Source organism: Cyprinus carpio, chromosome B1, assembly GCF_018340385.1.
Source record: "Cyprinus carpio isolate SPL01 chromosome B1, ASM1834038v1, whole genome shotgun sequence".
NCBI lineage: Eukaryota > Metazoa > Chordata > Actinopteri > Cypriniformes > Cyprinidae > Cyprinus > Cyprinus carpio.
Genome location: NC_056597.1, coordinates 4035614 through 4048267, shown reverse-complemented (window position 1 = coordinate 4048267; position 12654 = coordinate 4035614). Strand labels below are relative to the sequence as shown.

The following is a 12654-nucleotide window of genomic DNA, read 5'->3' as shown; positions in this document are numbered from 1 at the left end:
ATATACAAGAAATTTAGATCGATTTAAAATGCAAAGGCTCAAACCTGATTTAGATAAGACAACATAAACACAAGTGATATTTATGCACAGAAATGAGCTGATATCCCTGATTTTGCAATTCCATTGAAACTTGAAGTTCAAGACAAGTAATACTTTCTAATAGTGTGAAGAAAGTAAGAAATGAACTTAGCATCAATGATGGCCTTAAGGTCTGTGTTATATTTGCTACAAAGTGTTTGGAAATAAAAGAACAGAAACACCTTGGTATTATAATTCTATTGCCAAACTAGTTCTGAGGTATATGGTAAGTTTCTACGTCATTCATAAGCCTTTTCAACACCCTTAGAAATTCTCACATTATATGTATAGCAGGTCAAGTAGCACCATTTGAAAATAAGATCAGTTCAAACCCAAAGTAATAGTTCTCATCTTTACTAAACTATAAACTAAGCATACATTCGAAATAATATTAATAATAATTTACTGTACAAATCTCAACTTTTTTATACAGCTAAAGTTGCATTATGTAATAACCGCCACAGCAAGCCAAGCCAGCTGCCTTTAAAACAGTGACATTGATGCAAAGGTAACCCTGTTATGTGTTCCTTGATACATGCTTTAATGACCTAATATTGACCATTGTCTTTCTTGACTCAAGTATCAGTAATCAGTGTTCTGAAATGTCACAGTTTTAGTGAATCAGAACATTATTCTTACAAAATTGACCCTCAGTGGCTCACTGTACAGTAAGTATAAAGGATTTCTGAAATTGTGTAAGCACCAGAGAAATTCTTTAAAAGGCTGATACATGATGTTTGACTATCCACCATGGAGTTCATCATTATTGTTTTCCACATTGTGAAACTAAAATGACTGCAGTGTAATGAATTGTCTTTCAAATTGGAGGGCATAAAGTAATACCCTCACTATTATTAAAAAAGTGCTTCTAAAACACTAATTTTATACAAGGTGTTTTGTTGTATGTTGTTAAAGAAAGGCATTTGAAAACACATTTGCATTCAAAACACTTCCTAGCACCATAAAAATGTGATTAGCCACAAAAGTCACCAAACAAAAGTATTTTTTTTCCGTTTTTTTTTTTTTTTTTTTTTTTTTTTTTTTTTTTTTTCAGTAAAAACATTTTTTTTCCCCAGTAATATGTCCATGTCCATGTTTTGTTGGACTCTAAGCACCATGGATGAAGAACAGTGTGTTATCATAGAGTAATTAAATAATAAATAAATATTTTCCAATTGATTAAACAGTAAAGCTTGACTTCTTAAGAGCATGAAAAACCCACTGATGATCTGCCTTTCCATATAGTAGGATACTGAATCTATCTACTGTTAATAACGTCACACAAACTGAGCAAGCATTATGGGTTATTTGGCCAGTGGCACAGAGGTCTGCAACCCTATACTGTAGCACCATTTAATTTGTCTGATGCCACTCTTACTCTTGTGTTTGTGAATGCTCTGGACCTATGGAGGTTTTCACAGGAATTGATTGTAAGGCCCAGTCACCTTGGTGAAGGCATAGGGAGATGTGCTTACATATGTATTGGTAGTGCAGGATGTTGACCGCTCATTAAGCATGAGAAGGAACTGCTTATACGGAGGCTCTGAAGGTTCAGAATGTTCTCTTTTCACCTTCTTTCCACTGCTCTTGCTGGATGTATTTTCAGTACCATGCTTCTCAGCATCTTCCTCTTTCTCTCGGGCCTTCTCTGCCATCTTTGCTTCCCACAGAGCCAGTCCATGTTTTGCCTCATTCAGGTTCTTGTGCTGGTAAAACACTAAAGAGATACGGGTGGGATGGTTGCGGTCAGGCTTCTTGAGTGGTGTAGTCGCATGGAGCTCCCGCTTAGCACACTCAATAATGATTGACCCATGACTAGGTGCCACTGCTACTCCTCCAATTTCAGGGTCAAGGAAGTTGTGCTCACTGTCAGACCACACATCCTTTTCTTTTTGTTCTGAAGTCTGGGTAGGGGGTTCCTGTTTGACTATGGGGTTAAGGGGATTTTCACTGGAAAGCCTCAAACCTTGAGGCTGGATTGGGTTGAAGCATTCAGTACCCAAAGGAGGAAACACCTGAGAGATACCATTTGCTCCATGAATGTTTACCTCTAAATCTTTATTATTTTGCATACTTAAGCTATTTAAATTTTGGGGAAACATCTGAGGATTCTGTGACATATGAGGTTTGGGGTAAGCTTCAAACTGGTTGCTTTTGTCGATAGCTGCATAGTCCAAATGTAGATGGGCTGAGGGAGGCCTGGAGAAAGCATCAGGTGGCATATTAGGACCATAACCTGGGTAACGTTCCATGGAATGCATGCCAGGTTTCATGTTACAGGTGCCATAACCATTGACTGGCAAGCTAGGCTCTCCATAGTGTGGTGGGTAGTTTATCCCGTAATGTTGAGGTGCATTGTACTGCTGCTCAGAGTACAGTGAATTTCTCTGGAGATGATACATATCTGGATGCTTTAGATTGGAAGAATAGTAAGGGTGGTAGTTGTCCATGGGGAGTCCTCCATTGCATTGGTAACCAGTGTAGAGAGGGCTGGGTGTAAGAGACCTGGGATATGGGGTGGGTGCATTAGATACATTAATGTAAGAGTTGGGTGCATGTAAAGGAGAGGGATAAGGACCAGAAGAAGATGGGGTTTGAGGATGTGGGGTTGCTGATTTAGAGCTGTTAAAGAAGGTTCCTGATGCATTGGAGAATCTAGGGAATGGTGGGACAGTGTAAGAGGGGTTAGGATTAGGTTGTGCTTGCTGCTGATGCTGAGGTTGAGGCTGAGCCTGAGGCTGATGGGCAGCATGAGTATGTGGGAGATGCCCAGAGTCAAGATTTGTTCTTACATTACCTGGGCCTGGAAGAAATAATTTGATTAGACCAAAATGTAAACTTTTGATTGTAATATTGATAAACACTTGGAATCTGTGCCATTACTTGGTTATATAATTAAATTTATCTTCCCTAAATAAACTTTATATATAACTGAATAATTGTTTTTGAAGCTTTGCTTCTGTACCTGTTACAGTTGTGTTCTGGCCTGGGTTCTCAGAAGCGGCCTGTTTCTGCCTTGCTTGCTGGGTGTTGTCCATTTTGGAGTTAGGTGTGTTGGGGTTGTTTGGTTTGTTAGCTGCAGCTCTCTTGGCATCCAGCTTCTTCTGCCGGCAAGACTTGGCAGGCTCTGGTAGCATACGCACCTGTCTACGAAAGGCACTGAGCACCTGAATAGCACCAGTCTTGGTCTTCTCCAGCTGAGCCTCAGCACTGCCAAACTCATCAGTGGATGAGGCCTTGTATAAGGGAAGCACATGTAGCTGCTCATCCTCAGGAATTTTTCCAATCTCACGATTGTCCTCGCGTGTTAGTGTGCAGACCTACAACAAGGGGTAGAGAGGGTGGTTTGGAATTTTTAATATTGTGCACTCTGCTTTGTCTTAGCCACCTTTAGTTTTTTACCTGTAAGGTATATAGCAAAGTGTAAATGATTTGTATTGGTTCGTTAAACAAACAACTGATTGTTTTAATGAATTCTTTTTATAAGTCTTATTATGGCCTTCTAACATAAGCATTTAATTCTTACCACAGTACTGCCCCCCTGCATGTTGTGAAGGTCTCTGTGGGCATGGGCACAGAAGTCTAGACAGGCTGTAACTCCAGAAAATGGCCGTCCTTCTTTTAGACCCAGACGGCAATCGGGAGCTCTGTGTTCATGCTCTACCTGTTAAATATAGGTAGATATAGAAATGTAAAATTTTAACTTTTTTTTTTAGATGTTCCACAATACATGAACATCAGCTATGACTTTCAAATATTACAACATCACTGCAGCTTATTATTCCACTTTCTCAGGAAACGTAAAAATCCTACATATTCTTGATAGTGGTATAAGACCTGAAGCAGAGATATATATACCTGATTGGCGTATGCATCAGGCGCCATTTTTTTATATGTTGGGGCAATTAAAGTTGCAAGACCCTGGAGATTTTGTTCCAGTTTCTCTTCCTGTAAGGGAATAAAAATACTCCTGTTATCTTTCATTTTATATGCCCTTAATTCATATATAATTCAGTTGTGTGTTTGTGTGTGGGCATCTCACCTCCTTGGGATCATCCCCAAGTAGTTTGAACTTTCGAGGGATTTTACTCCTAGCAAATTTGCAGCCATTATAGTACATACTCCATGAGCAACCAAAGGAGAAAGAAGCTCCACAGGCATCAGCTTCAAAACCCTGGCATGCACATGTTCTCCTAAAGACAATAACAGAAATTATAGAATATGACATTTGAAGATTAACATATTGTAAATATACCTTAGAATGTCTAGGATTTTATATTTTGTTGAAACTATTATATATATCGTAATCAGGAACATAACTATACATTAATATTATGTTAAGAAGAAAGTGGTTAGATACATATGTAGCAATAAAAAAGGCCTAAGATTATCAGTTTGGATAAACTGTGAACTGATAATGAGTTTTAGTTACTGAGTGTTCAGTGTCTTTGTGAGAAAGCAGTAATAAACATTTGTCCTTACTCCTCATTTAGTGCACATCTGCGGTTTGTTAGGGCACCATGTTTTGTTAGAGTGTCACTGAGTTCTGAGTAGAGACGGTCAGCCAGGTTGATTGGTATGCCTTCCCAAATTAGGATGACCACTACTATACAGGATGTCTCACATGAGTGACCAGCCCGCTCTCGTACCAAGACCAGGAGTTTCTCATCTACATTTGCCCTCCGTATTACCTACACAACATAGTGCACATGTGCGCATATATTTAGAAAATACACAGAAATCAGTTTGAGACATCTGTTAAGTAATTGTGTTTTCCATAAGGGGCACCGTTGATTTAAAAAAAAAAAACAAGCATGCTTTAATATTTAACAGACAAAGAGAGGCAATGCATGTGCACACACAGAAATCACAGGATGAAAATAAATTGTCTTTACCCATTTAGCAATGGGACAGCCCTGCCCACTCTTCCCTTCCTTTCCTGTATACACAACCTTTTCAATCCTAATGGCACTTCCAGTCAGTCCGGATCTGTCAAAGGGAAAGGTAGTAATATAATATATGGTATATTAGTTCATAATATCATTAGAGTTCATAATATCATACCTTTCCTCCATAATTTTGCGGATGCCTGCAACAGTTGGTGCTGATCCCAAGTGAGTATAATATGGGCCTTCATCCCTTTCACTGATTTGATCTGTGGATTAAAAAATAAGAAAAATATATTGTGTATTTTTAGTAGATGTAATAAACAAAACTTAGTTTAACTAATATGTGATTTAATGTCATCAATAATAATAACAACAAACTATCACTAAGATACAACATTAAACTATTAACATTAAGTATTGCTGAAGATCTAATGTAGATCTTATGGTTCTAATGTATACAGTCTGTCATCCATCCATGTAAAAACTAGACTAAAAGTAGCTGTGTAAAACCTCTTACCAACACAATGACATGATGAAATGTCATACTGTGTCTTCAAAGGTGTATCTAGCAAGTTTTTTATTGGTGTATTAAGCAGCTTCATGGGTGATTCCAAAAAGGTTTGTAACCCAGGTTCAATCTTTCTAGGTGGAGTGAAGTTTTGTAGTTTACACCGTTCCTTGACATTCCCCTCAGCACTGGTTGAGAGCACAGTCACAGCCCCAGCCATCTCTACCTTCACCTTATTGGGTGACTTGTTGACCAAAGACTTTCTTTCAAACACAGGTGAGAGCTGATACTGTTTTAACTGCTGCTCCATGGCAGCTAGAATACTCCTCTGCTGGCTTTGTTCACAGGGTGAAGAAGGATGCTCCTGCTTTACTATCACTGGCATGACTTTGGTTTTGTCTTGGTCTTGCTGTTGTACTTCTATGGGTGGATGTTGAGCTGAGGTTTCTAAACCTGAGCAGTTTTCACTTTTTATGGCTGGCATACTTAGCCTGATGCTGTTGGGGCCTTGCCGCTCTTGCCTCTGTAGAAGGTGCATTCGCAAGGCTGCATGCCTCTGCAAATCTCCTTGAGCACATTGGCTTGGGAGAGACTCTCTCTGGATTTGGCCAAAGGGTTCTTGGAATTCAGCTTTGGTAAATGTTTGAGCAGCTATCTGAAGACTATTAGAAACTTGTGACAGTTGTGATTGAGAAATCGGAGAATTAAGAAATTCCAAATGATTATGTACCCTGTGTTGGAGAGGTTGCTGGTAGTTTGGATGTTGTTTACTGGTGTTCTGAGAGTACTGCATGTTCTGCTGGAGTTTTCTTTCTGTTAGAGCTTCAGCTTCTTTTGTCAAGAATTGTACATTTGACTTAGACAAGCCAGGAAATGTTGAGTTTTCTCTTGTAGTTGGACTAGACAGTGCTTTTGCTGGTGTTTCTGTACCTAGAGATAACTTCTGGGATTCTGAATGAAGGCAACCCTCTGTTTTAAGCCTTTTCAAGAGTGGTGCATCTACCTGGCTGTGGGAAACATCTTGTGATTGTGGAGCTGCTTGCATATTCTGTCTATCCTGTGGGAGCTGATGGGGAAGTGTGCTGTTGTCTTGCTGATGAGGCTCAGCAGGTGGTGGCTGAAAAAGGAAGCTCTGGGATTGTATCTGGTCTTGATCATTTTTGCACAATTGCTGGGATGTGTGTTTGTTAAATTGCATGTTACTACGATCATGCATACCAGAATTGTTCTGTTGACATTCAGGGAAAGAAGTGTGGGGGAACTGGGTAGGAGGTAGGGAGTTTTTGTGACTATCTTGTGCCTTATTTTCATATGAGGGACAACTAGGATTACTGAAATTTTGAGACCGAAAGTTGTTTGAGGTCATGGAATTTATACAATGACTTTGGCTCTGTGTGACTGTATGCTGTTGCATGTGGGTCTGTGGGAGGAAAAAATCCCACATCTGGGGGTGGTCAGTACATGGCTGAGGTGCTGAAGCTGAGTTTAAATTTATCCATTTCATCTGGGATGAGTGATCTGTATTCTCTGACGTTGTCTTTTCCTGATCTGGTTTAGGCTTATTTTTCTGCTCACTGTGTTGATTGTGAAAAGCTGATGTACAAGCCTGGGAGGTCAACCTGCTGTCTACTATATGTGGCTCAACAATCTGTTGCTGTGGCAAGGGAAAGTCTCTATTGTCATGGAGGCTTTCATCGGTTGGTTGTTTCTGTAGCACCTTAATCTGTAAGTTCTGCTGACCTGTCTGAGTGTTTTGTGATGGTGCTTCTGCCTTCACTGGGGGCAATATATGAGATTCACGACTAAAATCTTGGTTGGACTTGCTTAAACAATCAGAGTAATTCGGAAGGCCTTTTCTATCTTCTTGAATCTGAGCACAACCATTGATGCCTGTCTGTGATGCCACATTGGACTCTGAAGCTTCCTGACTCAGCAATTGTGTTCCCATTTCTGGCAGGTCAGAGAGAGGATAAGTAGACTTCTTTTGCTTGGCTACAAAACTAGAGTATTCATTCACTGTGAATTCTGGATTGTAGCCATTGCTGCCTTGTACTTCTGGGGGTGCCTTGGCAAGTGGCTCGGTGGCAGATGTTTGGGGTGAAATAGGAAAACCTGAGGTTAATGAAGGTGGAGGAGTTTCCTGCTCCGGCATGTTGCTGGTGACCTGATCTGCTTGAGATGAGTTGGATTGAGGTGCGATGGACACATGCTCTGGGTAATACTGAGACAAAGTTTTTTCTAAGAGGTCACCAGTTGTACCCTTTACTGAGGGTGGGCTTGTTGTAGCACCATTGGGCATTGGAACTTGCTTGTTCCTTGACAGTAAGAATAAATCCCCATTGGGAAAGTTGCAGTTTCTTTTACTATGTTTTATCTCAAAATCCCCTGGCTTATTATGCTTAGGAAATCCCTCTAAACAGTTCTCCATTCCTGCCTCTCTATTATCGCAAAGCCTCAGATCATCATTTCCATTCACCTCTGAATCAGTGCAGAGTTTTTTAGGCTGGTGAAAATCTAAAAATGTCTGTTCACTAAGAGCACGTTTCATCTGTCCATTCATCTCATGCATGCTTCGATCCAATATCCTCTGCATATTAGCAGGCCCAGAACAATTCTCCTGTTGACTCTTCATTGGGTAAACTACTGTGTTGGGCTTGAAATTGCTCCAATTAGTGTCCCCATTGAACTGCTGAGACGGATCTCCATTCTGGCGCTTGGCGAGAAGAGGGTCTGTCTGCTGAGCGGCACTGATGTGTGAAAGTATCAGACTTTTTTCCGTCTCATGGCTGGCCTTTTCTGTTTCCATCTGGTCTGCTCAGGGTCCATTCACAAGGCTGCCCTCTCTGCGTCCTACATGGAAGACATGGAATATAAGCAATAGTAAAAACACATAATTTTTGTTAGCATAATGTTCTGGGGTAGTGTGGGCTGCTGGCTAATGATCTGGACTGTCAAAACATTTAAGAAAATTCAAAAGAAAAGATGCAAAATTCCACATTTGTTTCCCTCTTCAAGTCAGACTTTGCTGTGAAATATTAGCCCCTGCTTCAAAGCAGACATGATCACCAGAGTAGCTAAAAAAAAAAAAAAGAAGAAAATGTCATACTTTGCATTCTTTGCATTTTTCTGTACAGTCAAAGTTAACAGACTAAGGGTTGTGCAGTGCAGATACTAATGGCTTCTTTTATTCTTTTTGTTAAGAGATATTCAAAAAAAAAAAAGTCCTGGCTCGCAGACATAGACACTGCCCTAACTGTCATGAAATATTTTAACAAGACAGAATGGTACCAACCAACTTGCTCTGTACCTATGTCCATTTTTCTATGTTATGTTATGTTACGTTCATCATTAAGTGGATTTGGCTTAATGCTAAGATTTACTATACATTCTACGAATAATTACACTAGAAATGACAAAATATCTTAGAAAATAGAAAATTGTAGATTTATTGCTTGCAACCAAATATACAGAGCCGTATAGAAAGAACAGGCATGTAAGATATCTAATATGTAACAGATTCTTTATGGAATGTCTTCCGTTGGTTTGAGTCCAGAATGGTAGGAGAAAAGGATGGTTAAAAAAACTTAACTACTGATCTACTGGACCTTTAAATTGGAGTAAAGGGGGTGTACAGATTTAACAGTTTTAAAGAAGATATGCTGCCCTGATCTAGAAGCGCTCTTCATTAACTGCAAGCCGTTCTATTCGCCGCGGGACTTTTGCTCGTTCATTCTCGTTAGTGTTTACATTCCTCCTCAAGCGCACGTTAGCTCAGCTTTACCGAAACTCGCTGATCAGCGTAGACAGAACAACAACACTGCTTTAATCATTCTAGGGGACTTTAATAAAGCAAATCTCTCCCGTGAACTGCCAAAATACAGACAGCACATCACATGCCCCACCAGAGACAGTAATATATTGGATCACCATAAAACAACAATAAACAATGCAAACCACCCTGTCCCATGGACGGCTTTGGGGCTCTCTGATCACTGTTTGGTTCACCTTATACCGACCTACAGGCAGAAACTGAAATCAGTTAAACCTGTATTAAGGAATGTAAAAAGATGGACTAATGAAGCAGTGCAGGATTTAAAAGCTTGTTTTGACCTCACTGATTGGAGTGTTTTTGAATCTGCTGCCACCGATCTGGACGAGCTCACAGAGACTGTAACATCTTATATCAGTTTCTGTGAAGACATGTGCATTCCCACCAGGACTCATCTAACTTACAACAACGACAAACCATGGTTCACTGCAAAACTCAGACAGCTCCATCAGGCCAAAGAAGATGCTTACAGGAAGGGGGACAGTATTTTGTAAAAACAGGCCAATTACACAATGGGAAAGGAGATCAGAGTGGCAAAGAGGGATTATTCTGAAAAACTAAGGACTCAGTTCACCTCCAGCGACTCAGCATCAGTGTGGAAAGGTCTGAAGGAGATCACCAACTACAAGACACCTTCCCCCAGCACTGTGTAGAATCAACAACTGGCAGACAATCTGAACCTCAATCTCCTGCAACCCCCCTCTCCCCAGAGATCAGCGAAGACGAGGTGAGCCAGGTCTTCCGGAAGCAGAAAAGGAAAAAAGCACCAGGCCCAGATGGTATTACACCAGCCTGTCTGATATCCGGTGCTGACCAGCTGGCCCTCATCTTCACACAGATCTTCAACAGATCACTGGAGCTGTGCAAAGTCCCTTCATGCTTCAAACTCTCCACCATCATCCCCATCCCAAAAAATCCAAAATTACAGGACTAAATGACTACAGGCCTGTGGCTCTAATGTCTGGTCATGAAGAAATTTGAAAAACATGGGACTGCATTATGTTCTGCAACATCTAGACAGGCCAGGGACTTATGTGAGGATCCTGTTTGTGGATTTCAGCTCGGCTTTCAACACTATCATCCCAAACCTCCTCTTGCCCAAACTAACTCAGCTCTCCGTGCCCACCTCTGTCTTTCAGTGGATCAACAGCTTCCTGACAGACAGGCAGCAACTAGTGAGGCTGGGAAAACTCACATCCAGCACCCGTATAATCAGCACTAGAGCTCCTCAGGGCTGCGTTCTCTCCCCACTGCTCTTCTCCATGTACACCATCGACTGCACATCTAAAGACCCCTCTGTCAAGCCCACGAAGTTTGCAGATGACACCACACTCATCGGCCTCATTCAGGACAGTGACGAGTCTGCTTACAGACAGGAGGTTAAAAAGCTGGCTGTCTGGTGCAGTCTTTACAACCTGGAGCTTAACACGCTCAAAACTGTGGAGATGATTGTGGACTTCAGGAGAAACCCCCCTGCACTCCCCTCACTCACCATCATGAACAGCACTGTGACTGCAGTGGAGTCATTCAGGTTCCTGGGCACCACTATCTCTCAGGACCTAAAGTGGGACAATCATATTGAGTCCATTGTGAAAAAGGCTCAGCAGAGGTTGTACTTCCTTCGCCAGCTGAGGAAGTTCAACCAGCCACGGGAGCTGCTGAAACAGTTCTACTCCGCCATCATTGAATCCGTCCTCTGCACTTCAGTAACTGTCTGGTTCAGCTCAGCTACCAAATCTGACCTCAGAAGACTAAAGAGGGTAGTCCAGACTGCTGAGCGAATCACTGGTACAACCCTCCCTTCTCTCCAAAAACTGTACACATCCAGAGTGAGCAAAAGGGCTAGCAAAATCACTCTGGGCCCCTCACATCCAGCACACTCCCTCTTTGAACTGTTTCCATCTGGTCGACGCTACAGAGCTGAGAGCACCAGAACGGTTAGACATAGGAACAGTTCCTTTCCCCAGGCAATCCATCTCTTGAACACTTGACAATAACTGTGAAAAACACAACACTATTTATACACTCATACACTTATTTATCTAACATACATAGTCTACACTTTAAATTTGCACATAATATACCTATACATACAAAACTGTTTATTGTAATAAACCTGTACATACAATTGTCAATTTGTATATTGTTAAGACTTATTTACTTGTTCTATTTTTTTTTATCTGTTTTTTTGTCCTTTTGCCGTCATTCTGATGCACTGCGGAAGCTTCTGTCATGAAAACAAATTCCTCGTATGTGTAAACATACCTGGCTATAAAGCTCATTCTGATTCTGAGTCTTTTTAAGCAGAAGTGGGATCTGTTTAAGCAGGGGTTGGAAACCTGGCACCATTGGTATGTGGAGCGATAAGGGCACAACAAATGAATAATAATACACATTTTGTTATATGTTTTATTATTTTTTGTAAGAAAGGTCAATGGCAATCTATACCTCATTGTGACAGAGCCACCCTTATAATCACATAGGTTAGACTGTTTTTTTTTTGTTTGTTTGTTTTTTTATAAAATGTTTGTATTTAAATTTTTATAGAACTAGAATGGAAAATCATACATTGGAATATTCTATTATCAGTCATATATATATATATATATATATATATATAAAACCTTTCATTGGATAATAAGAATTTAAAATGGGGGAAATATTATTATGAAATAAATGTTTTTCTCTAATACATGTTGGCCACAATTAACGGCACCCTTTTATTCAACCTCCATTTGCTCCTATAATGCCTGATGAGGTTAGAGAACACCTAACAAGAGATCAGAGACCATTCCTTCATCCAGAATCATCAGACCCTTCAGATTCCCAGCTCCATGTTGGTGCTTCTTCTCTTCAGTTCACCACACTCATTTTCTATAGGGTTCAGGTCAGAGGACTGGAATGGCCATAGCAGACGCTTGGTGACCCATTTTTGTGTTGTTTTTGAGGTTTGAGTTTGGATTATTGTACGGTTGGAAGATCTAAACATGGCCCATTATAAGAGTCAGTCACTTACTGATTTTTTATCTGTTGGTATTTGATAGAATACATGATGCCATGTGTCTACACAAAATGTCCAGGACCTCCAGCAGAAATATAGGCCCACAACATCAAAAATACAGCAGTATATTTCATTGTAAACATGGGGTACTTTTTATCCCTGTGTTCACTAAACCCATCTTGAGTGTTTGCTGTTTAAAAGCTATTTTTTTAGTTTCATCTGACCATAGAAGCCAGTCCCATTTGAAGTTCCAGTCGTGTCTGATAACTGAATATGCTGGAGTTTGTTTTTGGATGAGCTAAGATAATTTTTCTTGAAACCCTCCCAAACAACAAGTGGTGATGTAGGT

General features: G+C 40.5%; 1 protein-coding gene across 2 annotated transcripts in view; it reads right to left on the bottom strand.

The window, feature by feature from the left end:
* Positions 1-1145: 1145 nt before the first annotated feature.
* tet2 (tet methylcytosine dioxygenase 2) overlaps positions 1146-12654 on the bottom strand; it is a 31475-nt gene continuing 19966 nt past the window's right edge. The window contains exons 2-10 of one of the 2 annotated variants that reach the window (XM_042716289.1): positions 5485-8325; positions 5143-5233; positions 4974-5067; positions 4561-4769; positions 4121-4271; positions 3937-4026; positions 3605-3742; positions 3044-3398; positions 1146-2875 (exon numbers count right to left, since the gene is read on the bottom strand). In XM_042716289.1, coding sequence (XP_042572223.1) covers positions 1494-2875; positions 3044-3398; positions 3605-3742; positions 3937-4026; positions 4121-4271; positions 4561-4769; positions 4974-5067; positions 5143-5233; positions 5485-8281 — 5307 coding nt within the window. In that variant the 5' untranslated portion in view covers positions 8282-8325 and the 3' untranslated portion in view covers positions 1146-1493. Of the gene's footprint in view, positions 2882-3043; positions 3399-3604; positions 3743-3936; positions 4027-4120; positions 4272-4560; positions 4770-4973; positions 5068-5142; positions 5234-5484; positions 8326-12654 lie in introns of both variants that reach the window. The other variant, XM_042716288.1, reaches the window with a different exon arrangement.